The sequence below is a fragment of the Penaeus monodon genome, chromosome 41, assembly GCF_015228065.2.
Source record: "Penaeus monodon isolate SGIC_2016 chromosome 41, NSTDA_Pmon_1, whole genome shotgun sequence".
NCBI classification, from domain to species: Eukaryota; Metazoa; Arthropoda; class Malacostraca; order Decapoda; family Penaeidae; genus Penaeus; species Penaeus monodon.
Window position 1 is genome coordinate 4,891,524 of NC_051426.1, and position 27,500 is coordinate 4,919,023.

The following is a 27,500-nucleotide window of genomic DNA, read 5'->3' on the forward strand; positions in this document are numbered from 1 at the left end:
ATCGTTTTTCGCTCTTACCACTTCTGTTATTATTGTTATTATTATTATTATTATTATTATTATTATTATTATTATTATTATTATTATTATTGATAGTAGAATTGGTATTAGTACTGTTATTGCCATTGTGGTTGTTATTGTTATTATTTTCAGCGTTATTATTATTATTATCAGTGTTATTATTGTTAATGTTATTGTTATTGATATCATCATTATTGCTGTTATTGCTAATTAATGTTATCATTGCCAATATCCTTAACAGTAGTGGTGTTCGCAGCGCCGTCAGCTCTGATTTGGAGATCCTCGAGCAGCCTAACCCTTGCCCTGTCTTCTAGGTCCAGCCTGAGCGACCTGCGCGACAGCCTGCACGAGCGTGTGACCTCGCTGGGCGATTGGCCCAACGGCGGCACGCCCACCTCCCCCCCTGGTGACCTCCGGGGCGCGAGCGAGGTCAGAGGTCGAGACAGATCGAGAGGCCGAGGCGTCACGACCTCGCAGCTCAAACGCGCCAAGATGAGGAGGGGCGAGTGGTACTCCTCCTGCTTCTGCTTTGTAAGTAGGGGCGCGAGGGCGTCTGCAGGGCCAGGGACCTAGGCAGACATGGGAGGACATTGGGGACCTGAAGTTCCTTGGGAAACCCGTAAGACAGACCTAGAAACACGTTAGGGACTTTAAGGACCTACTGTTGGGAGAACTGAGGAACCCAGGAGAACCTAGGGGAGCTAGATGTACACAGAATGACGCCCAGTCGTTCTCAGAATGGCGCAGGAGGTTGAGGTAGCCCTGGGGGAGACCCAAGGGAACTCAGGATACCATAGGCGTGGCACCTGGAGGGACCGGGGTGTCCTGTGGGGACTCTGGGAACCTAATTAGACTTGGGAACCTGAAACCTTGAACTGACGTGGACGAAGAAGGAGGAATGGAGTGACTAGCGGGGATCGTAGGAAATCGGCGACCTGTCATGACCTCAGGGAGATAGAGGACCCTTGGAAAAAGACCAGTAAGTCCGGGAACTGGCTTAAAGGCTTTGTCATACAAGCACTTTTTCCTTCATATTTTTAGCGTTTCCGCGTGAATTTGAGGCTTTCCGCAGATATCGCATGCATGCGGACGACCTCCTCGACGAAGACCGTTTTCGTCGGACTAATTTTCTGTCTTGATTTTGTGCTCCGGAGAATGTATACCTATTAATAAATGAAATTATCTTGAACTAGCTAACATTCTGCAATGTTTATATACACAATACAATAGTCTCCTCTGCATAACTACATTTCTTTTAAATAACGTTATATGTATGAGAATGCTCGTGTGGTTCGGGACTGCTCATCCGGCTCGGACGGATGAACCAACGAGTCGGATTAGCCATTTACAACAAGGTCTGTATAAGTCATTAAGTATATTTATAGACCTTCGTTCGGACAAGGTGTCTTCTCCAGAGAGCAGACCGAACTCGGCAATATAACGGCCTTTTTTCATTAAGTCTGTCCTAGAATCTTAAAAAGAATTGTGCATTACTATGAATTTTATTCGCTTGTAGTCCCGCTGGAACACATATTAATGACGAAGACTGACTGTGACACTGATCCCTCGACCTCGTTCTACATGTTTTGAAGAATGCCAACTTGAACGTGTCTTTGAGATAGGCAATCACACTATTAAGATCAGGTCAATTGCAGGCGGAGAGCTCTTGCGAAAAACGGGAAAAAAGACGGAAAAAGTATTTGTATGATAATAGAGACTTAATAGGTATAGATTCGTGGACAAATGAATTCATTCGTCGTCACTTATTGTCACAAACTTGCAATAGTATTAATGATGGTAGAATTATGATGAAGGGTAATGATATCAGTATTCTTGACATTATTAGTAACTCCATTCCTATTTTTAAAGTTCAGCTTGTGCTGTTAATGATCACTAAATGAAACAATATAAAGTAATGCTAATTTATTGGATAATCGTTCAGCAAATGTGTTTAGCTTTATTGTCACTTCCTAAATACATCTCCAAATGTGAATGATTTAACTTGATAAAGATTAAAAACTCGTCCTTGAAAAAGTGAATAGTGTGACTTGTTTTTCTTGTAGTTGTGTGCATCAGAAAACTAGATTCTCGTGCCTCGTCCCTCGCTTGTATTGTTTATTGCTTCTTGGTTGTTGAAGGGAAGGCAGGTAGAGATAGTTTCTTTTATGGCTGTATTCATTTTTATGTATGTATATATAAGCATTTTATATACACATTTTGCACACACACACACACACAAACAAACAAACACACACACACACACACACACACACACACACACACACACACACACACAAGCACATTTATATACATATACATACACATACATATTCATATGTATATGACATACACGAATACACACACACACATACATACACATATATGCACGCATGCACATACACATGCAAACATCTATGCATACATACATGCATGCACACATGCACATACACATGCCTATACACATACATATACACTTGCACATGCACGCACATACACATATACATACACACTATAAACACACACACACACACACACACACACACACACACACACACACACACACACACACACACACACACACACACACACACACACACACACACACAGAGTCTTGTAAGCATGCACATCCACATGCATAATTTCCCAGCAATGGCAAATCTGCATGTTCAATCCTTTACCTCTGAGACATTGCAACATTCTACCCCCATTGCAGAAGGGAGCGGAGCCACCCCAGATCGAGCATGTGGTGTCAGAACAGCCACAGATGGTGCAGATGGCGCCGCCCCCCAACATGGAGAACAACATGGCCCCAGAAGAACTGCAGACCAAAGTCACGGAGCTTTTGGTGAGGGGATAGCAAGATCTTTTCTTTTCTGTATTATAGGGTGTTTGATTTTGTAAACAGCATAAGTCTTCCCATCTTGAATATTATTGATTAGTGTGAGAAGTAAAGTGAAGCTTATGGTGAGGAGAATAGCAAGTTGTATTCCTTTCTGTATGATGTGGTGTCTTGTTCATATATGATTTTATGAATGTTTCTGCCTTGATTAATACTCAATAGTGTGAGATAGTAAGTATATGTCTACAGGACCAGTGAGGCAAGAGGACAGGCAATGAGCCAAGGCTGGTTGAGGCCCCTGATAATGAAGCTTTGGTTTTCTGTTGCCCATTAACATGTTTCTTGACCTTGTAATAATATTTGAATAATCAGGTGTTTTAATTACAAACCAGTTTGCAAAATGAAACACTGAAATTTATGTCCTTTCATTGATTTGATTATGTGGACTATAACACTATGCAACTGGCCTGTGAGTTGTTCTTGGAGTGTAATGAAAATGTTATTTTCTTTTGGTCATTTCAGTTGCCTATTTACTGAATGCTGTATGTTGATTACCAATAAAAAGATCCATAAATGAGATAACATAAGGGTCTTACATCCATGAATGATGAGACTACTCCCATAGACCTCAACTTAGCTCTAGGGGCCCTATGTGTCAGTGGATATAGGATGGCACTTGTGTCCAGATCTGTTCTCAGACCAGTTGCTCAAAATGCTTTTATTGAATATTTTATACATGAAAGATCTCTTTTTGGCATTGAGCACATATAATTTAGAATAACTCCTTATATGCACTTTAATATCTATCCTTTCACAGGATGAGCTGGACTTGACCTCAACACAGAAAAATGGGATTCTTAATTTCCCACCTGAAAAACAGCTCCAGCTTCTCTATGATTACCACACCTTAAAATCCTCCAACAAGGTAATGTTATTTTCATGAATTGTAAATTGTGCTTGCAGTGGTGTACTTGTGAATTGGTTGATTTACATACTTTCCTTATCAAATTCAGAATTTCTTCTAATTAGTGAAAGAGTAAAGGCTGAATTATCAGGTAATGATATGCTTTACAGATTTTTTTCTTAATATTGATTTAATATTGGATTACTGATTAGATATTTTTGAAGATTTGCCTTCACTGATGGATATACAAAAAATGCATTGTGGGTGAAGGGAGCTAAGAGGTTTTGACAGTGGGCATAGATTAAATATATATAAAATTTTACCTATATTTTTAAAGATGATGAAATCTGTTTCTCTTTTCCATAATTCTATTAAATATGTTGTTTGTTTTAAGAGATTTTGAGTAGTTTGTAAACAGGGTGGTAATTTGCATGTGGGGTGTAAACCCTAAATTAATGGGAAGGACAGTAGCATCTCCCTCATCCTCCCCCCATTATCATTAGTGATTGTGCGACGTTATTACTCAAATATTGCTTGATGTCTTTACTTGTTTTTTTGTCAACATGTTTTACATGAAATTTCATTATTTTATTTTTTCTTGAGATAGCTAAGATATCAAGCCTCCTTGTTATATAATTTCTGCAATTCCTTAATTAGAAAGCAAGCCGAAACATAAAAGCTACATACTGATTCACTCTCTTTTGCTTCCACATAGTATAGGCCTAACCATTCACAAGCCAATGATGTTAAGGGGTATGCTCTAACTCTGTGTAGTACAACAATAAGCATGATGCTGTGTGCATGTGGTTTATCAAGTTTTGATATTTGTTGTGTTATTGTGATGTAAGGAACAATAATAAGACATTTAACCATTATGACTATGAAAAAATAAAACAAAACAGAAATGAGGTTTGATAGTCATGTAATAGAGTGATTGACAAGAAAATTGATAAAATGAACTTGAATAAAGAAATTAGATTTAATATAGTGAGCCAGGAAAATAAATAGGTGCAAAAAACAGACAAAGAATGATATATATTTTATTAAAGAAAAAGCAACAGATGTAAAAGAATAATATAGAAAGAAATATTTATAAGAATATCAATATATAAAGGAATGGTATGAACAGAATAGTGATTTGTAAAAAAGAAATTGATAAGGTAAATGTTACAGAAAAAGATGAAAACAAGAAGATATGAAAAAAAGAAAAGAAAAAAGTTTGATTTGCATTATTTGAATTTTCAGGTATTCTATAGATTTTATTTTATTTTATTTTATTTTGTTTTGTTATCCTGTCACATTTAATTGCCATATTCCTGGACCAGATATTTATTACATATTGTGATATATAAATGATACAGTGATACATTTACATATATTACTAAATATTCTTTACAAGTACCATTCTCTGGAAAATATTTGCCTGTTAATTCACATAAGTAACCTGTTCCTGTGCCAGATAATTACCTCTCCTCAGTAATTTGCTCTTGCAGTTAGAATATATTCAATAAGGAAATTCACATAAGTAACCCATTCCTGTGCCTGATAGGTACCACTCCTCAATAATTTTCTCTTGTTTATAGATTATATTTAACAAGTTAATCCACATAAATACTTTGTTCCTGTGCCAGATAAGTATTACCCTTCTATTGTAATTATATTACAGTGATGGGTATATTATATGATGTAAGCACTCTATTCCTGTGCTAGGTATGTAGTTCTTAAATAGTTGCCAGGCTGATTACCTTGAGTACATAATGGCAAATGAGTACCAATTCCTGGTGCAGGTCAATATCAGTCTCTTTGGTAAGATGAATGCTTTATGTTATTATCCCACCACAGTAGATGCTATAGTCATGGACCAGAGAAGTATTAAATATTGTGATATATAAATAATGTAGTTTTGCATTTGCATTTATTCTGAAAATGAATATAATTTCTCTTGTTAGCTAAACTTGTCTATTAATTCACACAAGTACCCCCTTTCCTGTGTCAGATAAGTACCCCTTCCTGACAATTACTTGTCTTTTGTAATTAGATTACATTCAGCACTTTAGTTCACATAAGCACCCAGCTCCTGTGCCAGATGAGTACTACCCTTCGATGGGCACATCTCTTGTAGTTAGATTACAGTGGTAGGTCATGCAAGTACCCTGTTCTTGTGCCAGGTGTGTATTTCTTTAGCATTTGTCAAATGGAATACCCTGAGTGTGTTATGGTAAATAAGTACTGGTTTCCACTGCATGGTCTATGGTGGAATTGATATAATGATTGTTATACCTTAATACATGGTACAACTCTTCACACGCAAAGTGAACGAGGTAAGTATTATGTATTGTGATATGTAAATAGTACAATGTTGCTCTGCAAGATAAGTACCATTTTGCCTATTAATTCAAACAAGTACATAATTTCTGTGCCAGATAAGTACCACTCCTTGATAGTTACTTGTTTCTAGTTAATGCTGCATCGCTGGACCAGATGGGTATTATATATATGATATATAGATAATAGTGATACTTTTGCATGTTTTACTGAAAATGAATATCATTTGCTGTATGAGGTAAGTACCATTTCTGTTGCCTGTTAATACACAGTACCCCATTCCTGTGCCAGATAAGTACTATTTAATAGGCACATGTGTCTTGTAGATTACAATGGTAGGTCATGTAAATACCCTGGTCCTGTGCCATGTTTGTATCACTTAAGCAATTGTCAGTTGGATTACCTTTTTGCTATGGCAAATGAATACTGATTTACATTGCTATGTCAAGATCAGCCTACAGCAGTATGAAAATACTAATATGTAATTGCCATATTCCTGGACCAGATATTTATTACATATTTTGCTATATAAATGATACAGTGATACATATACATATGTTATTAAATATTCTTTACAACTACCATTTTATGGAAAAAAATTTACCTTTTAATTCACATAAGTACCCCATTCCTGTGCCAGATAAGTACCCCTCAATAATTTTCTCTTATAGTTAGATTATATTCAATAAGCTAATTCACATAAGATAACTTTCTATGATATAAATACCCTATTCCTGTGCTAGGTACCATTTTGCAGTTATCTATTGCCTAGTAATTCAACAAGTACACCATGTCTTTGCCTTATAATACCACTCCTTGAACAGTTACTTGTGTTTAGTTAATGCCACGTCCCTGGACCAGATGGTTATTATATACTGTGATATATAGATAATAGTGATACTTTTGCATGTTTTACTAAAAATGAGTACCATTTGCTTTATGAGGAAGTACCATTATCTGTTGCATGTTAAAACACATAAGTACCCTGTTCCTGTGCCAGATAAGTACTATGTGACAGGTACATGTGTCTTGTATATTACATGTAAATACCCTGGTCCTGTGCCAGGTTTGTATCACTAAAGTAATTGTCAGTTGGATTACCTTTCTGTTATGGCAAATGAAAACTGATTTTCATTGCCAAGTCAAGATCAGCATATAGCAGTATGAAAATTACTAATATTTGGTATACCTTATTATGCTCTACCATTCTTCATGTGTAAGCAAAATGTTTTGTTTTCTTGTCAAATTACCATATTCCTGGACCAGATATATATTACATATTGTGATATATAAATGATACAGTGATATATTTACATATATTACTAAATATTTTTTACAAGTACCATTATCTGGAAATTATTTGTTGCCTGTTAATTTGCATAAGTACCCCATTCCTGTGCCAGATACATACCTCTTGTAGTTAGATTATATTCAATAAGGTAGTTTACATAAGTATCCCATTCCTGTGCCTGATAAGTATCACACCCTGATAATTTTCTCTTGTAGTTAGATTATATACAACAAGTTAATCCACATAAGTACTATGTTCTTGTGCCAGATAAGTACTATTCTTCTATTGTAGTTATATTATAGTGGTGGATGCATGATATGATGCAAGGACCCTTTTCCTGTGCTATGTCTGTATTCCTCGAACAACTGCCAGTCTGATTACCTTGAGTACAATATGGCAAACGTGTACCAATTCCTGGTGCCATGTCAATATCAGTCTATAGCAGTATGAAAATACTAATGTTTTCATACTTAAGTTGAATGCTCTATGCTATCCCATCACAGTAAATGCCGTAGTCATGGAGCAGAGGAGTATTACATATTGTGATATATAAACAATACAATGTAGCATTTACATCTATTCTGAAAATGAATATCATTCATTGGTAAGCTAAACTTGCCTATTAAGTCACACAAATACCCCGTTCCTGTGCCAGATAAGTACCACTACTTGATAATGTTCTCTTGTAGTTAGATTATATTTAACAAGTTAATCCACATAAGTACTCTTTTCCTGTGCCAGATAAGTACTATTCTTCTATTGTAGTGGTGGGGACATTATATGATATAAATGCCCTTTTCCTGTACTAGGTACCATTTTGCAGTAATCTGTTGCCTATTAATTGAAGCAAATACACCATTTCTGTGCCAGATAAGTACCACTCCTTGACAATTACTTGTTTCTTGTTAATGTGACATCCCTGGACCAGATGGGTATTACATATTGTAATATAGGTAATAGTGATACTTCTGCATGTTTTACTGAAAATGAATACCATTTGCTTTATGAAGTAAGTACCATTATCTGTTGCCTGTTAATACACAGTACCCCATTCCTGTGCCAGATAAGTACTATTTAACCCTTTCCTGATGGGTAGTATTCAAAGTGGCCTGGGCCTCACTGCCGGGGGCTTATATCATCGCCCGATCATGCGCGACCACTCATGCCAAATACCAGCATCCCATGCATTTTCTTCGTAATACTACGAGGATATGTTGTATTTTCAGTTTTCATTATTTTCTAAAGTCTCTACTTGCCATATTTCCTGATAAATCGAGACTGAAGGGTATTTTTGTTGTTATATAGACTCCATAGTTGATCATTATTCAGTCTGAATAAAATAAGCAGTGTGCGGCATCATGGAGTTGAAATCGTCATTTTGTTGCATTTTTTTTTTTTTTTTTTTTTTTTTGCATAGTAAAAATGAGAAAGTGTTAAAATCGACTTAATCACACTTTCAGTGGCAGAAAAATAATATTTTGCCGTGATTGTAACAAAAAAAAAACAAAAAACAAAAAACAAAAAAAACATGGCATGTCCATACATACACCATGCCATGGCATGTGCGTTCATGCCACCCGTCGGCATAAGGTTAAGTGATACAAACATGGCACAGGACCAGGGTATTTACATGACCTACCATTGTAATCTACAAGATATATGTGCCTATTAAGCAATTGTCAGTTGGATTACCTTTTTGGTATGGCAAATGAATACTGATTTTCATTGCTAAGTCAAGATCAGCCTACAGCAGCATGAAAATACTATTATTTGTTATACCTATTATGCTGTACGTAAGCAAAATGTTTTATCCTGTCACAGGTAATAGCCATATTCCTGGACCAGATATTTATTACATATTGTGATATATAAATGATACAGTGATACATTTACATGTATTACTAAATATTCTGTACAAGTACCAGTCTCTGGAAAATATTTGTTGCCTGTTAATTCACATAAGTACCCCATTCCTGTGCCAGATACCTTGATAATTTTCTCTTGTAATTAGATTATATTCAACAAGTTAATCCACATAAGTACTCTGTTCCTTTGCCAGATAAGTACTACTCTTCTATTGTAGTTATATTATAGTGGGTACATTGTAAGTAACCTATTACCATGCTAGGTATGTGTTTCTTAAACAAGTGCCAATCTGATTCATACATAAGCTGAATGCTTTGTTATTATCCCATCACAGTAAATGCTATAGTCATGTAGCAGAGGAGTATTACATATTGGGATATATAAATAATGCAATGTTGCATTTACATTTATTCTGAAAATGAATATAATTTCTTTTGTTAGCTAAACTTACCTATTAATTCACACAAATACCCTGTTCCTGTGCCAGATAAGTACCACTTCTTGATAATGTTCTCTTGTAGTTATTTTATATTTAACAAGTTAATCCACATAAGTACTCTGTTCCTGTGCCAGATAAGTACTACTTTTCTATTGTAGTGGTGGGGACATTATATGATATAAATGCCCTTTTCCTGTACTAGGTACCATTTTGCAATTATCTGTTGCCTATTAATTCAAACAAGCACACCATTTCTGTGCCAGATAAGTACCACTCCTTGACAATTACCTGTTTCTTGTTAATGTGACATCCCTGGACCAGATGGGTATTACATATTGTAATATAGGTAATAGTGATACTTCTGCATGTTTTACTGAAAATGAATACCATTTGCTTTATGAGGTAAGTACCATTATCTGTTGCCTGTTAATACACAGTACCCCGTTCCTGTGCCAGATAAGTACTATTTAACCCTTTCCCGATGGGTAGTATTCATAGTGGCCTGGGCCTCACTGCCGGGGGCTTATATCATCGCCCTAGCATGCGCGACCACTCATGCCAAATACCAGCATCCCATGCCGTTTCTTCGTAATGCTACGAGGATATGTTGTATTTTCAGTTTTCATTATTTTCTAAAGTCTTTACTTGCCATATTTCCTGATAAATCGAGACTGAAGGGTATTTTTGTTGTTATATAGACTCCATAGTTGATTATTCAGTCTATGGTTAAGTGATACAAACATGGCACAGGACCAGGGTATTTACATGACCTATCATTGTAATCTACAAGACACATGTGCCTATTAAGCAATTGTCAGTTGGATTACCTTTTTGGTATGGCAAATGAATACTGATTTTCATTGCTAAGTCAAGATCAGCCTACAGCAGCATGAAAATACTATTATTTGTTATACCTATTATGCTGTACGTAAGCAAAATGTTTTATCCTGTCACAGGTAATAGCCATATTCCTGGACCAGATATTTATTACATATTGTGATATATAAATGATACAGTGATACATTTACATGTATTACTAAATATTCTGTACAAGTACCATTCTCTGGAAAATATTTGTTGCCTGTTAATTCACATAAGTACCCCATTCCTGTGCCAGATACCTTGATAATTTTCTCTTGTTAGATTATATTCAACAAGTTAATCCACATAAGTACTCTGTTCCTGTGCCAGATAAGTACTACTCTTCTATTGTAGTTATATTATAGTGGGTACATTGTAAGTAACCTATTCCCATGCTAGGTATGTGTTTCTTAAACAAGTGCCAATCTGATTCATACATAAGCTGAATGCTTTGTTATTATCCCATCACAGTAAATGCTATAGTCATGTAGCAGAGGAGTATTACATATTGGGATATATAAATAACGCAATGTTGCATTTACATTTATTCTGAAAATGAATATCATTTCTTTTGTTAGCTAAACTTACCTATTAATTCACACAAATACCCTGTTCCTGTGCCAGATAAGTACCACTTCTTGATAATGTTCTCTTGTAGTTATTTTATATTTAACAAGTTAATCCACATAAGTACACTGTTCCTGTCATGGAGCAGAGGAGTATTACATATTGGGATATATAAATAATGCAATGTTGCATATACATTTATTCTGAAAATGAATATAATTTCTTTTGTTAGCTAAACTTACCTATTAATTCACACAAATACCCTGTTCCTGTGCCAGATAAGTACCACTTCTTGATAATGTTCTCTTGTAGTTATTTTATATTTAACAAGTTAATCCACATAAGTACTCTGTTCCTGTGCCAGATAAGTACCACTTTTCTATTGTAGTGGTGGGGACATATATGATATAAATGCCCTTTTCCTGTACTAGGTACCATTTTGCAATTATCTGTTGCCTATTAATTCAAACAAGCACACCATTTCTGTGCCAGATAAGTACCACTCCTTGACAATTACCTGTTTCTTGTTAATGTGACATCCCTGGACCAGATGGGTATTATATATTGTAATATAGGTAATAGTGATACTTCTGCATGTTTTACTGAAAATGAATACCATTTGCTTTATGAGGTAAGTACCATTATCTGTTGCCTGTTAATACACAGTACCCCGTTCCTGTGCCAGATAAGTACTATTTAACCCTTTCCCGATGGGTAGTATTCATAGTGGCCTGGGCCTCACTGCCGGGGGCTTATATCATCGCCCTAGCATGCGCGATCACTCATGCCAAATACCAGCATCCCATGCCGTTTCTTCGTAATGCTACGAGGATATGTTGTATTTTCAGTTTTCATTATTTTCTAAAGTCTTTACTTGCCATATTTCCTGATAAATCGAGACTGAAGGGTATTTTTGTTGTTATATAGACTCCATAGTTGATATTCAGTCTATGGTTAAGTGATACAAACATGGCACAGGACCAGGGTATTTACATGACCTATCATTGTAATCTACAAGACACATGTGCCTATTAAGCAATTGTCAGTTGGATTACCTTTTGGTATGGCAAATGAATACTGATTTTCATTGCTAAGTCAAGATCAGCCTACAGCAGCATGAAAATACTATTATTTGTTATACCTATTATGCTGTACGTAAGCAAAATGTTTTATCCTGTCACAGGTAATAGCCATATTCCTGGACCAGATATTTATTACATATTGTGATATATAAATGATACAGTGATACATTTACATGTATTACTAAATATTCGTACAAGTACCATTCTCTGGAAAATATTTGTTGCCTGTTAATTCACATAAGTACCCCATTCCGTGCCAGATTAGTACCCCTTGATAATTTTCTCTTGTAGTTAGATAGTTTTCAATAAGATAATTCACATAAGTATCCCATTCCTGTGCCTGATACCTTGATAATTTTCTCTTGTTAGATTATATTCAACAAGTTAATCCACATAAGTACTCTGTTCCTTTGCCAGATAAGTACTACTCTTCTATTGTAGTTATATTACTGTGGGTACATTGTAAGTAACCTATTCCTGTGCTAGTTATGTATTTCTTAAACAATTGCCAATCTGATTACCTTGATTACATTATGGAAAATTAGTACCAATTCTTGGTGCCAGGTTAATATCAGTCTATAGCAGTATGAAAATGCTAATATTCTCATACATAAGGTGAATGCTTTGTTATTATTCCATCACAGTAAATGCTATAGTCATGGAGCAGAGGAGTATTACATATTGGGATATATAGATAATGCAATGTTGCATTTACATTTATTCTGAAAATGAATATAATTTCTTTTGTTAGCTAAACTTGCCAATTAATTCACACAAATACCCCGTTCCTGTGCCACTTCTTGATAATGTTCTCTTGTAGTTATTTTATATTTAACAAGTTAATCCACATAAGTACTCTGTTCCTGTGCCAGATAAGTACTACTCTTCTATTGTAGTGGTGGGGACATTATATGATATAAATGCCCTTTTCCTGTACTAGGTACCATTGTGCAATTATCTGTTGCCTATTAATTCAAACAAGCACACCATTTCTGTGCCAGATAAGTACCACTCCTTGACAATTACTTCTTGTTAATACCACAAACAATTCAAAATCATATTTGACAAAGGAAACACCCAAATGACTTGCTTCCTAACGCCTCTTATCAGCATTGGAGGGACTGCGGAAACAGGTCGCTTGCTTCCTTCTGCATTTCAGTGAAAATCTTTTAGGAATTACTTTATGCAGTTCTCACCAGTGACCAATTAGTTTACGGAAATATGTTTATATATTTATATATTATTTATATGTTTATATATATTTATATATATATTTATATTTATTTATATATATATTTATATATATTTATATATTTATATATATTTATATCTATATACTTATGTATATATTTATATATATATATATATATATATATATATATATATATATATATATTTGTATATATTAATATATATATATTTGTATATATTAATATATATATATTTGTATATATTAATATATATATATTTGTATATATTAATATATATATATATATAGATTTGTATATATGTAGATTTGTACGTATATTTGAATGTATAGAATTTATTTATATATTTGTATATATTGTATATATATAGAGAGATAAATACTCATGTAGGTAGACAGACAGATATATATAAATATATATATATATATATATATATAATATATATATATATATAGATAGATAGATAGATATATAGATACAAATCTACACACACACACACACACACACACACACACACACACATATATATACTGGTGTGTGTGACATACATACATATGTATATATGGATATAGATATATGTAAACGCATACAAACACATATTTTTCTTTGTATTTATTATATAGATATGTATGTATGTATACTCGTACCTCTGGCAAGGCATCGGCAGTGTTCCCCACATGTGGTCCCACTCACTAAATAATGCCTGCCCTGATGGGTTTATTACATAAAGCATAGCCTGCTGCAGAAGGGTTAACAAGCCTCATGACCTCACTTGATTTCCTTATTCCTTGAATTTTTGAGATTTTTATTTATTTATTGTTAGTACTATTGATGTCAAAACTGCTATTATTGTTATTGAAATTATGATCATTATGCAGATGTTTGAATGCTAATGGCAATAAAAAGTATTAAGAATTCCTGAAAATCACGGGAAAGAGTGAACAGGTGAGGTAGAAGGGACTAGTCACTCTGTGGTGACTAAGCACTTGCTGAGCCATCTGTGTAATTGCACTTAATATGCTAAGATCACAGGAGACGTGGCATGTAAGTAATGCCTTCTCAGTATGAAGGGATAAAGGATACTTTTTACTTGTGCATTACTTTTGTAAAGTATTTGATATTTAAAGCTGTGATAGATAATAAATGTTATGACTTAATTGGATAGTTTACAATTTTTAGTTTTCAGTATGTTTTTCAGTTTATGGTATGTTAGAGTTTTGTTTGCTCTTTATTTATAGTTTACTGTGTGAGTCTTCAGAAGGTTATTGCTATGAGATGGCAGTTATAATTATTACAATAGTATCATATTTGCTGAGTGACACCATATTGTAATTGTGACTGAAATCAGGAAATTATACTTTAGTGTTTTATCTTACTCAGTTATAAATCACTACAAGACACACAAAACTTAAGAATATCTTTCATGGCATAAATGGAAAAATTTAGATGTGTCTGACAAGGAGATGATGGGGTAATATTTGTTCTATAGGTGGAGGGGTGCTGTGTGTGACTGCGGTGTAGCATATTACTCAGTGACTTTTACATTTAAGATTTATTTAGCACATTGACCAGTATGTTACAATTAAGGAACTTGGAGAAATGTATGGATCAGTTTTATGAGAAAATTTAGGTTAATAAATTTGTCATCCTATATTCATATAATATATATATAATATAATATATATATATAAATATTATATATAATATTATATATATAATTACATATCATACATATATATATAAATAGATATATAGAATATATATATATATATATACTATTATAGATATATATATATATAGTATATATAATATAATATATTTATATATATATATATATATATATAAATATATATATGATCTATATATTATATATATTTTATATATATTTTTTTTTAAAAATTTAAAAATTTTTTTTTATATATATATTTTTTTTTTATTTAATTTTATATTAAAAAAATTTATATAAATTTAAAATTTAAATATTAATTTTTATATTATATTAAAAATTTATGATTATATATGGGGAAAAAAAAAAAATTATATATAATTTATTAAAATTTTTATTTTGTATTATTTTAAAAAAATTTTAAATATAAATTTTTAAAATTTTTTTTTTTTTTTTAAAATTAAAATTTTTTAAAAAATTTAAATTTTTATATAATTTTAATATTTAAAAAAAAATTATTTTTAAAAATAATTTATTTATAGTATTTTTATATAAATTTTTATATTTTATTATTTAAATTTTTAAAAATTAATAATTTTTTAGTTATATATTATATATATAAATTTTTATATTTTTATAATAATTTTTTTTTTAAAAAAAAATTTATATAATATTATATTTTTAATTTTTTTTTTAATATTTAAATAAAATATTATATATAAATATTATATTTTAAAAAATTTTTTAAAAATTTTGATATATATATATATTTATATATATATTTATATATATAATAAAAAAAAATTATTTAAAAAAATTATTTTTATATTTTAAATTTTTAAAAAATAATTTTATAATATATATATAAAAAATTTTTTTTTTAAAAATTTTTATATATATTAATTTTTAATTTTTATGTTAATTTAAAATAAATAAAAATTTTTTTAAATTTTATAAATAAAATATATATAAATAATTAATTAAAATTATATATAAAATAAAAATAACTTTTTTTTTATATAATTTTTAATTTTAATTGAAAAATATAATTTTAATAAATTTTTTTATATTAAAAAATTTAAAAACATATAAAATATATATTTATAAGAATAAATAAAAATTTTTTTAATAATAAAAAAATATTTTATATAATAATAAATATAATTTTAAAATATATAAAAAAAAATATATAATTATATATTTTTTTAAAATTTATTTTAAAAAATAAATATAAATTTTTAAAATATATTTATAATAAAATAATTTTTTAAAAATATTTTATATATTTTATAATTTTTTATATAATTTTTTTTATATTTTATAAATTTTTATATATTATATATATATTATAAAAAATTAATTTTAAATTAAATTATTTAAATAGAAAATTATGTTTAAAAATATATATTAAATTATTATATTAAATATTATTATTATTTTAATAATATAATATATTTTTATATGTATATAAAAATTTATATTATATAATTTATATATTTAAAATTTTATATATAAATTAATATTTTTTTATATTAAAAATATATATATAAAATATATATATTTTTTAATATTTTATATTATTATTATAATATATAAAAAAAAAATATAAAATATTATATTATAATATTTTAATTAATATTATAATATATATTAAAAATAAAATAATTTTATTAAATTTTATAATTAATATATTGTATATAAAAAATTTATATTATATATATATTAATTTTATATTTATATATATATATATATATTATATATTATTATATTTTATTTTTAAAAAAATTTATTATATTTTATTTAAAATTATATTAAAAATATTTAAATATATATTGTAATATATATTTTTAAAAAATTTTTATATATATATTTTATATATATGTATATATATAGGATATATATATTATATATATAGGGTTTTATTTTTATATAATTTTTTTTTTATAAATTTTAAAAAATTTTAATAATTTTTTATTTTATATATATATAAAAATATATATTTAAAAATTTTTTAAAAAAAATTATTATATAATATAAATTTTTTAATTTATATATTATATTTTTATTTAAAATTTTTTAAAATAATATTTATAAATTTAAATAAAAATATTAAAATTTTTAAAAAAAAAATTTTTAAATTTAAAATAAATTAAATTTTTAAAATAAATAAATTTTTTTATATTTTTAATTTGGGGGGGGTTTAATTTTTATAAAATTTTTTTTTATAATATAATAGGGGGAAAAATTTTTTAAAAAAATATTTTTAAAATTTAAAAAAATTTTATAAATTTTAAATTTTTTTATATATTTAAAATTTTTTATTTTTAAAAATTTTTTTATTTATTTAATTTAATAATTATAAATTTTTCCCCAAATTTTTTTTTTTTTTTTTGTTTTTTTTTTATTTTTTTTTTTTCTCCTTTAAATTTTTTTTTAATTTTTTTGGGGGGGTTTTTTTTTTTTTTCCCCTTTTTTTTTTTTTAATTTTTTTTATATTTTTTTTTTTTTTTTTTTTTTTTTTTTTTTTTATTAAAAAAAATTTTTTTTTTTTATTTTTTTTAAAAAAAAAAGGTTTTTTTTTTTTTTTAAAAAATTTTTTTTTTTTCCTTTTTTTTTTGTTTTTTTTATTAATTTTTTAAAAATATTATTAAATTATATTATAATATATATTATTTATAAAATAAATTAAATTTTTAAATTATAATTTAAAAAATAAAAATTTAAAAATGTTTAAAAAAATTAAAAATTTTTATATAAATATTATAAATATATATTTATTATTTTAAACAATAAAATTTATATTATAAATATAGCCTATATGAAATATAATTTTAATTAATATATATATAAAAAATATAATATAATATATAAAAGTATATATATATATATATATATATTTTTTTTTTTTTAAGGACATTGATATTTTCTTTTAGGCTTTGGTGATGTTCATTTCAGTTATGTGTTCTCATTACCTTTATTATTAGATGATTAGCACTAACAAGGAAACAATCTTTTATCATAATTAAAGTGCAACATGCAGAGTTAGATAAAAAAAAAAAAAAGAACAGAGTACAGTAATGAAGCAATATTAGCATAAAGGCAATAGGGTCATAATCTGTATGCTAGCCCTAGATCAGAGGGCATGGCTTACAGGCTGTAAAGAAAACAAAGAAGGAAAGAGCTAGGAAGAACAATTATATCAGTCTTGTAAACTTTATTGCTTCTTCAGGGCATAGAGAAGCAGTGAAGCAAAGAGTCCCAACTGTTTGCGTCCTTCCCTCTGGTGTGTTTTTTATGTGAATCCTCCACATGGCATAGAAGCCCAAGAATGAATGACGCTCAGGACTTGTCATTCCCACAAACATGTCAGATCCACAGTCATGATATATGGAAGTCTGTGCTTATCCCCTCTGAAAAGTTGCTGAGAAATTAATATTTCACTTCTAGTATTGAGCTCCTTTGTACACCTGAAAGGTGAGATGTGTATGACACCAGTCTTGCTTCAAGTCTGATTGGGGGTTAACATCAATGGTAGTTATTCCCTTATAACAATACTGAGTGCTTCTATTATTAAACAAACCCTTCTATTCCTCCTGCAGAAGATCGAGCGTCCTGAGGCATACATAGCCAAGCTAGAGGAGTACTCTGAGATGACAGTACCCACAGACCAGTACCAGCACCACACTTGGCTGAAATACACAGAGGGGCTCAAGACGGCCCTGGCCACTCAGAGCAACACTTTTGTCAATGAGTTCATGGAGGCCGGTGGTCTGACGGCCCTGCTGCAGTTTCTCACCAAGATGGAGGACACCACATTCCAGTCCACTATCCACACCAATGTCATCGCCTGCGTCAAGGCGCTCATGAACAATTCAGTGAGTTGATGTTATTATTTCTTTCTTGTTATTGGTATGTTATCCTTTATTGAATATCTATATTGCTGTAATCATTTGTTCTTTACTTTCATCTGTTAGTAAATATATATATATATATATATATATATATTATGTATATGTATATATATGTATATATAGTATATGTATATATATGTATATATATATGTATATGTATATATATATGTATATATATATGTATATATGGATGTATATATATATGGTTTTATATATATGTTATATGTTAGTATATATGTATATAAAATGTATATGTATATATACATAAATATATAATGTATATGTTATATATGTAAATATATGTATATATTTTATATATATATATGTGTATGTGTATATATTTATATATATTTATATATGTATGAACATATGTATATGTATATATGTAATATATACACGTATATATTACATATATACATGAATATATGTAATATATACATATATATATATATATATATATATATATATATATATATATATATATATATATATATATATATATATATATATACATATATGTATATATACATGTATGGATGCATGTATGTATGCATATATGTATTTATATATTTATAAGTATATATAAACACATGTATATATGTGTGTTTAGGGTGGGGTAGGATGGGAAGGAGAGGGCCTTCATTATCCAGTGATATCTGCTGTGGCTGTACATAGATTATTGAATTTAGAAAAAAGGTCCATTCATGAAAAATAGCTTCTTAACTAATAGAGAGAGAGAAAAAGAGAGACCAAAAATCAGAACCATTTCCTAACCTTTCCCACCACATCTTTCAGAATGGTCGAAAGCACATCCTTGCACATCCAACATGCATGAATGTTATTTCACAAAGCTTGACAACAGAGAACTTCCGCACGAAGACGATGGTGCTTGAGATCCTAGGAGGTGTGTGCCTACTTCCTGGTGGTCACAAGAAAGTCCTAGAGTCAATGCTGCATTTCCAGAAGTTTGCTGGCGAGAGGACGCGGTTCCAGGTATGGCTGTTGCCTATTCATGTTGTGACTGCAAATGCTCTTTTAAATTTATTAGTGGAAGGTACTCTTCAATTAATATTTATGAGTAAACACTTGATGTTTAGTCATCCTATAACTATAATTGAATTTACTCTTCAATTATTTAGCACCAACTTCATAGTACAATAACACTAACCATTTTTTCCCACATTTTCAGACCTTAATTGTTGACCTGGACCGTTCTTGGGGAAACTTTGCCGATGAATTATCGCTAAAAATTGCAATTATGTCCTTCATCAATGCCATAATCCGATGGGGTCCAGGAGAAGACTCTCTGGAGTTCAGATTGCACCTCCGGTATGAATTTCTCATGCTGGGAGTGCAGCCAGTCATCGAGAAGCTGCGAGCCCTGCAGAATGAGACCCTCGACAAGTGAGTATCAGAACTTGGGTCTGTTTCTGGTCCATTCTTCTCATGCTTGATGGAATTTTTATTGCCATTTCCTATTTTCTCTTATTTCTTGTGTCTTATAATATTATACATTTATCTATGCAACATTGCCAAATGCCCACATCTAATGTATTTACCATCCATAACCTTACACTTCATTCATCATTTATGTAAACTACTGCATCATCTTCTGGCATCCAGATTGTTTGTATAATTCTTTATTAGTATTATCATGTGACTCAGAAAAGTTACTTATTGTTTATGGGGAGATGTGTTGTTATATGATGTTCTTTTTCTTTGCAATTGTATCCAGTTATCACGAAGTAATCAAAAAAAAAAAAAAAAGAAAAAAAAAAAAAAAAAAAAAACAGTACTGTGATGTTGATAATAATGGTAACAGTGATGATAGTTATAATAAAAATACTGAATTACATTAATGTTGATAATAATGATGACAGTGATATCAAATAATGATTTAATCTAGATATAAATCAGGAAATATATATGTGTGTGCCTGCTTGTGCATGCACATGTGTGTGTATGTATGTGCGAGAGTGTGTGCATGTGTATACATGCATGTGTGAGTGCAAGAGTGTGTGCATGTAATATATGTGTGTGTGTGTGTGTGCTCGTGTGCATGCATCTATGTTAATGTGTGTGTGTGCTTATGTATGTATGCATGTTGGTCTATGTTAATGTGTGTGTGTGTGTGTGTGTGTGTGTTTTCATGTGTGTTTCCGTGTGTGTGTTTCCATGTGTGTATGTACATTTGTTTGTGCGTGCATGCGTGCTTGCACGCATGTGTGTGTGTGTGTGTGTGTGTGTGTGTGTGTGTGTGTGTGTGTGTGTATGTGTGTGTGTGTGTGTGTGCATGTTTGTGTGTGTGTGTGTGTGTGTGTGTGTGTGTGTGTGTGTGTGTGTGTGTGTGTGCGTGCGTGCGTGTGCGCTTCCTATGAGGTTTCTAAGGAAATAGTAATAATGATAACAGTAATAATAATGAGTAATGATAAAAAGAATTATATTAACAACAATGATCATAAGAGGAAGATTTGACATTATGATAATGACAGTACATCAGTCATAATAATAATGGCAGTGATGATAATAAAACTATTTTTTATTTTTGTTATAGAATTAATGATCATAATGATAGAAAAAATAGTAAGGATCGACACCCCCCCCCCCAAAAAAAAAAAAAAAAAAAAAAAGAAGAAGAAAGTGACGCAAAACTCTACGGATCGCCATCCACATTTGAATAGCTCCACCCGGTGCAAACATTCCGCCGCATGAGCGCACGAAATCCCCGGTCATTGAGCACTCAGCTGCAAACCATAAAATTTACAGCAGCATTATATAGCCTATGTTAAGAAAGTTTAGCCAGCGTATCTGTTGTTAATCATTTTTTGTCTTGATTTTATTTTTTTTTATATTGGTGTATTGTTTTATTTACATTATTTATTTTTTATTATTTTTTTCCTGAGATTCGCTTTTTTAAGTGGGTTTGCGTGGCAGCTTTGCAGTATATCGATGATTATGCAACCACGTTTTGCGTGATGCTGTGTAATTACTTGTTAGTGAAGGATTCTTTTTACAATGGAATGATCAGCAGTTAATGGAAATGTACTGGATTTTTAATTATTGTTCTTTGTGTTGTGGGTTGTTAAAATGCATTATGTGATGAATATTCCAACTCGACGGGTGTGTTTCGTTTCACTGCTCTTGTTTAGACTTCAAACTGATTTCGATCATTGTGGTTCATTGGAAAAACTTTTGATGAATAATGGAATATTTGGATATTTTTTGGCCGAGGTCGTGCATGAGGTTCGAATAGGGGTTATGGAGGGAGGGAGGGAGAGAGGGAAGAGAGAGAAAGAGAGAAAAGGGAAAGAGAAAAGGCAGAGAGAGACCGGGGGTGGGGGAGGGAGAGGGAGAGAAAGAAAGAGGGAGATGTAGACAGAAAGGGAAAGGGGGAGGGAGAGGTAGAGAGAAAGGAAGAGGGAGGTAGAGAGAAAGGAAGAGGGAGGTAGAGAGGAAGGGAGAGGGAGAGGTAGAAAGGAAGAGGAAGGGAGAGGGAGAGGTAGAGAGAAAGGGAGAGAGAGAATTAGAGAGAAAGCGAAAGGAGAAGTAGAGAGAAAGGGGAAGGAGAGGTAGAGAGAAAGAGAGGAGAGATAAAAGGAAAGGGAGAGGTAGAGAGCAAGGGAGAGGGAGAGGTAGAGAGAAAGAAAGGGAGAGGTAGAGAGAAAGAAAGGGAGAGGTAAAGAGAAAGAAAGAGAGAGGGAGAGAGAGAGTGGTAGAGAGTGAGAGTGAGAGTGATAGTGAGAGTGATAGTGAGAGTGATAGTGAGAGTGAGAGAGAGAGAGAGCGAGAGAGAGGAGGAAGGGAGAGGTAGAGTGAAAAGTTGAGGGAGAGGTAGAGTGAAATGGAGAAGGAGAGGCAGAGATAAAGGGAGAGGGAAAGAGAAATGGAGACCGAGAGAGCGGGAAAGATTGAAAGGGAAAGAAAGAGAAAGGAAAGAAAAGGAGAGAAAAAGAGAAAGAGAAAGAGGGAAAGGGAGAGAGAGAGAGGGAAAGGGTGAGAGAGAGAAGAGAGGGAAAAAGAGAGGGAGAGAGAAGGGAGAGAGAGGGAGAGAGAGGGAGAGAGAGAGAGAGAAGAGAGAGAGGAGAGAGAGGGAGAGAGAGAGAGGGAGAGAGAGAGGGAGGAGAGGAGAGAGAGAGGGAGGGAGAGAAGAGAAGAGAGGGAGAGAGAGAGAGAGAGAGGAGAGAGAGAGAGAGAGGGAGAGAGAGAGAGAGAGGGAGAGAGAGAGAGAGGGAGAGAGAGAGAGAGAGGAGAGAGAGAGAGAGAGAGGAGGAGAGAGAGGAGAGAGGAGAGAGAGAGAGAGAGGGAGAGAGAGAGAGAGAGGGAGTATAACGGGTATAGAACCCAATTACATTGGCTTGCAGGGGTATTGATACTTGTTAACGGCTTGACTCTTTATTTCTGAGAGTTGATACCACGCAGTATAAAACACACAAGACATGTCTAGTTATAATCGGGCCGCGCAGAGGTCACGGTCAGCTGCCCGGAGAGAGGGCGGAGCTGACCTTAGTGCGGTGGTAGCTTAGCACGAACTCCCGGTCAAACGAGGTCAGATATAAAATGTGACCTCCGCCCTCACTGAGCGGGTGGTTCTTATTTGGGACATTTGGATCCACGTGGAAACAGCCACGTGGTCCACTGGTAACAGAAATAGAATTATCCACATCCTGTAACAGAAATAGAATTATCCACATCTTATATTGCTCTACTGTAACAGAAATAGAATTATCCACATCTTATAGGGAGAGAGAGAGAGAGAGAGAGAGAGAGAGAGAGAGAGAGAGAGAGAGAGAGAGAGAGAGAGAGAGAGAGAGAGAGAGAGAGAGAGAGAGAGAGAGAGAGAGAGAGAGAGAGAGAGAGAGAGAGAGAGAGAGAGAGAGAGAGAATAAGAGAGTGCATGTTTACTAGTGTTCACCCCCCCCACACACTTTCCGCCGCTTCTCATGACAACGTGTATCGTCGCATGTGAAGGTGTATTCGACCACAGCTTCGCGCGGGGGTCGATCAGAAGGGAAACGGGTGCATTCTACCATTCTTTTTTTTCTTCTGTTTTTTCTCTCCTGTCCAGTATTCACCGTGTTAACACGTTATTTCCCCTTTCTCTTTTTTGTTTCAACTCTTTTTTTTTATTACATGCTCCTCTTGTTATTCCTTTCTCGCCCTTCTCCTCTTCCAATCTCTCTCTCTCTCTTTCAATCTCCCTTTCTCTCCCTCTCTCCTTCCTCTCTCCTCCCTCTCCCTCTCCTTTTCTCTCCCTCTCCCTCTCCTTTTCTCTCCCTCTCTCCTCCCTCTCCCTCTCTCCTTCCTCTCCCTCTCCCTCTCCCTCTCTCCTTCCTCTCCCTCTCTCCTTCCTCTCCCTCTCCCTCTCCTTCTCTCCTTCCTCTCCCTCTCCCTCTCTCCTTCCTCTCCCTCTCCCTCCTCACGCATTCTAGAAATACTCCCCAAAGAGGAAAATGAGGGGGGGAGGGGGGCGATAATCGGTCGTGAATGGCATCGTTGGAGGTCGACCTCGCCGGGACGTCGCCTCAGCCTCGCCGCGGCCTCGGTGCCAGGTGGACAGTCTTCGCGGGCCTTGGGTTGGGCGGCTTCTGCATTTCTTTTGTCTTTGCTTTCTTTTCCTCTTTATTATTATTATGTTTTTCTTCGTCTTCGGTTTTTTCTCGTCCCCCTCTCCCCTCCTCCTCCCCATCCCCCTCCTCCTCCTCCTCCTCCTCCTCCTCCTCCTCCTCCTCCTCCTCCTCCTCCTCCTCCTCCTCCTCCTCCTCCTTCCATCCTCCTCCTCCTCCTCCTTCCTTCCCCTCCTCCTCCTCCTTCCTCCTCCTCCTTCCTCCTCCTCCTCCTCCCCCTCCCCCCTCCTCTCCCCGAGCGGCCATAATCACAGCAGTAATAAAAGGATGAAACTCCACGAGTCACGCATTATGATACGTCTTTGTCTCTCTCTCTCTCTCTCTCTCTCTCTCCCTCTCTCTCTCTCTCTCCTCTCTCTCTCCTCTCTCTCTCTCTCTCTCTCTCTCTCTCTCTCTCTCTGTCCTCTCTTCATTCCTCTTCTCTCTCTCTTTTTGTTTCTCTCCTTCCCTCCCTCCCTCCTTCCCTCCCTTCTTCCTTCTTTCCTCCTTCCCTCCTCCCTTCCCTCTTTCCTTACTTCCCTCCGTCCTTCCTTCGCTCCGTCCTTCCCTCCGTAGTGGTATCCCGACCTTATATCAGAAAAGCGAGTTAATCCCCGGAAAGCCAGGGATTTGGGATCAAGCGCGTATCTGGGATTTATTTCGTTAATAATTCCAGATCGGTTCCCGCGTCACCTATTTGGATCTACGCTACGGAATGAACGCTGTTTGTTTATTCACTCTAGGGGGTCGGGTCCTGGTTAGTTTTTTTCTTTCGTTTTTCCTTTTTTATTATTATTTTTTAAAATCTTCAAGCTTTGATGTCCGCGATTTATGGCTTGGATGATATATGATAATCTCCTGTCGTGCGCGTCGGGGTCCTGGCGCGCACGACCTTCCGGGGTTCAAGGTCGCGAAGGGAGGTCGTGAAGGAAGGTCGCGAAGGGAGGTCAGGAAGGAAGGTCGCGATGGGAGGTCGTGAAGGAAGGTCGCGAAGGGAGGTCGTGAAGGAAGGTCGTGAAGGAAAGCCGTGAAGGAAGGTCATAAAGGAAGGTCGCGAAGGGAGGTCGTGAAGGAAGGTCGCGATGGGAGGTCAGGAAGGAAAGTCGCGATGGGAGGTCGTGAAGGAAGGTCGCGAAGGGAGGTCGTGAAGGAAGGTCGCGATGGGAGGTCAGGAAGGAAGGTCGCGATGGGAGGTCGTGAAGGAAGGTCGCGAAGGGAGGTCAGGAAGGAAGGTCGCGATGGGAGGTCGTGAAAGAAGGTCGCGAAGGGAGGTCAGGAAGGAAGGTCGCGATGGGAGGTCGTGAAGGAAGGTCGCGAAGGGAGGTCGTGAAGGAAGGTCGCGAAGGGAGGTCAGGAAGGAAGGTCGCGATGGGAGGTCGTGAAGGAAGGTCGCGAAGGGAGGTCAGGAAGGAAGGTCGCGATGGGAGGTCGTGAAGGAAGGTCGCGAAGGGAGGTCAGGAAGGAAGGTCGCGATGGGAGGTCGTGAAGGAAGGTCGTGAAGGAAGGTCATGAAGGAAGGTCGCGAAGGGAGGTCGTGAAGGAAAGTCGCGATGGGAGGTCGTGAAGGAAGGTCGCGATGGGAGGTCGTGAAGGAAGGTCGTAATTCATGGCATTGTCACTTTTCCGTTGGACTCCTTTGCGTCAGTCGAGGCATGCAGTGCGCTTGCAGGTCGTTGGGTCGTTGGGTCGGGGAAGACGACTTGCCAGCTGATCGTGCTCGCTGCCGGGAGTTATGTCGGGCGCATTGGCTTTTTTATGGCTGCTTTTATTGGCGTTGCTTGACGGGGCGCGAAGGGAGGGCGCGGCGGGGCTGCTGCTGTTGATTCATGCTCTTGCTCGTCTCGTGTCGGATCACCATTAATATCATCATCGTCATCAGTCATTGTCATCGCCATCGTCATTTTCATCGTCATCGTCATCGCCATCATCGTCAGCTTTGCCGTCCTCGGTATCTAATCGGAGAAAGAAAGTTTGCGCTTTGTTTGACTCGCCCTTTTCCTGGTTGGTTTATCATCATCTTAATTCGTTTTTCTTACCTATGTTCAGCGTCATTAACATCATCTTTCTTATTCCCCTCGTGAGTAACCCACTAATGCCGCTATCACTGCAATTGGCATCGCTTCTGATGACGTTTTCTCAATTGTAGCCTTTCCTCGGAGCGCGCGTGAAAAGACCTTACGAGAAGGTCGGCTAATTGACCTGTGCCGACGGAAGGGAAGGGGGAGCGAGGTCAGCTTGGGTCACGCACTTCGAGAAGGCGATCGATTCTCTGGCTGTCTCTGTCTCTATCTGTTTCTCTCTCTCTCTCTCTCTCTCTCTCTCTCTCTCTCTCTCTCTCTCTCTCTCTCTCTCTCTCTCTCTCTCTCTCTCTCTCTCTCTCTCTCTCTCTCTCTCTCTCTCTCTCTCTCTCTCTCTCTCTCTCTCTCTCTCTCTCTCTCTCTCTCTCTCTCTCTCTCTCTCTCTCTCTCTCTCTCTCTCTCTCTCTCCCCCTCTCTCTCCCTCCCTCCCTCCCTTTCCCTCTCCAGCGACGACAGATTCGCGAACCCTTTCCTCCCCCCCCCCCGTCCCCTCCTCCCCCGTTCTTCGCACGCCATCGGAATGTACACGAGCGACGTTATTGCCTTGTCATCGTCGCCTCTGCCGCTTCAGCTCTTCGCTGTCGTCACCTGTCCTGCTCCTCCCCTCTTTATCCCCTCGTCTCTTCTCTTTCCTTTCTTCCTCCTCTTTTTATCTTCCCCTCTCCCTCTTCTCTTCGTGTCTTTCCCTTCTTCCTCTCCTTTTTATCTCTTTCTCCTCTTCCTCCTCTCTTATTTCCTTCCCCCTTCTTTCTCCTCTTCCATCTCTTTTTCATCTCTCATTTTCATCTTTGTCCTGTTCTTCATGTTTTTATTTTATTCTTCCTTTGTTCTTCTACACT

General features: G+C 34.5%; 1 protein-coding gene across 1 annotated transcript in view; it reads left to right on the plus strand.

The window, feature by feature from the left end:
• Positions 1-27,500, plus strand: part of LOC119598351 (disheveled-associated activator of morphogenesis 2-like) — a 130,309-nt gene that overhangs the window by 70,758 nt on the left and 32,051 nt on the right. Inside the window, exons 5-10 of the mRNA XM_037948003.1 lie at positions 336-552; positions 2,735-2,866; positions 3,678-3,785; positions 18,669-18,944; positions 19,776-19,973; positions 20,170-20,384. Of these exons, the coding sequence (XP_037803931.1) occupies positions 514-552; positions 2,735-2,866; positions 3,678-3,785; positions 18,669-18,944; positions 19,776-19,973; positions 20,170-20,384 (968 nt within the window). The 5' untranslated portion in view covers positions 336-513. The remainder of the gene's footprint in view (positions 1-335; positions 553-2,734; positions 2,867-3,677; positions 3,786-18,668; positions 18,945-19,775; positions 19,974-20,169; positions 20,385-27,500) is intronic.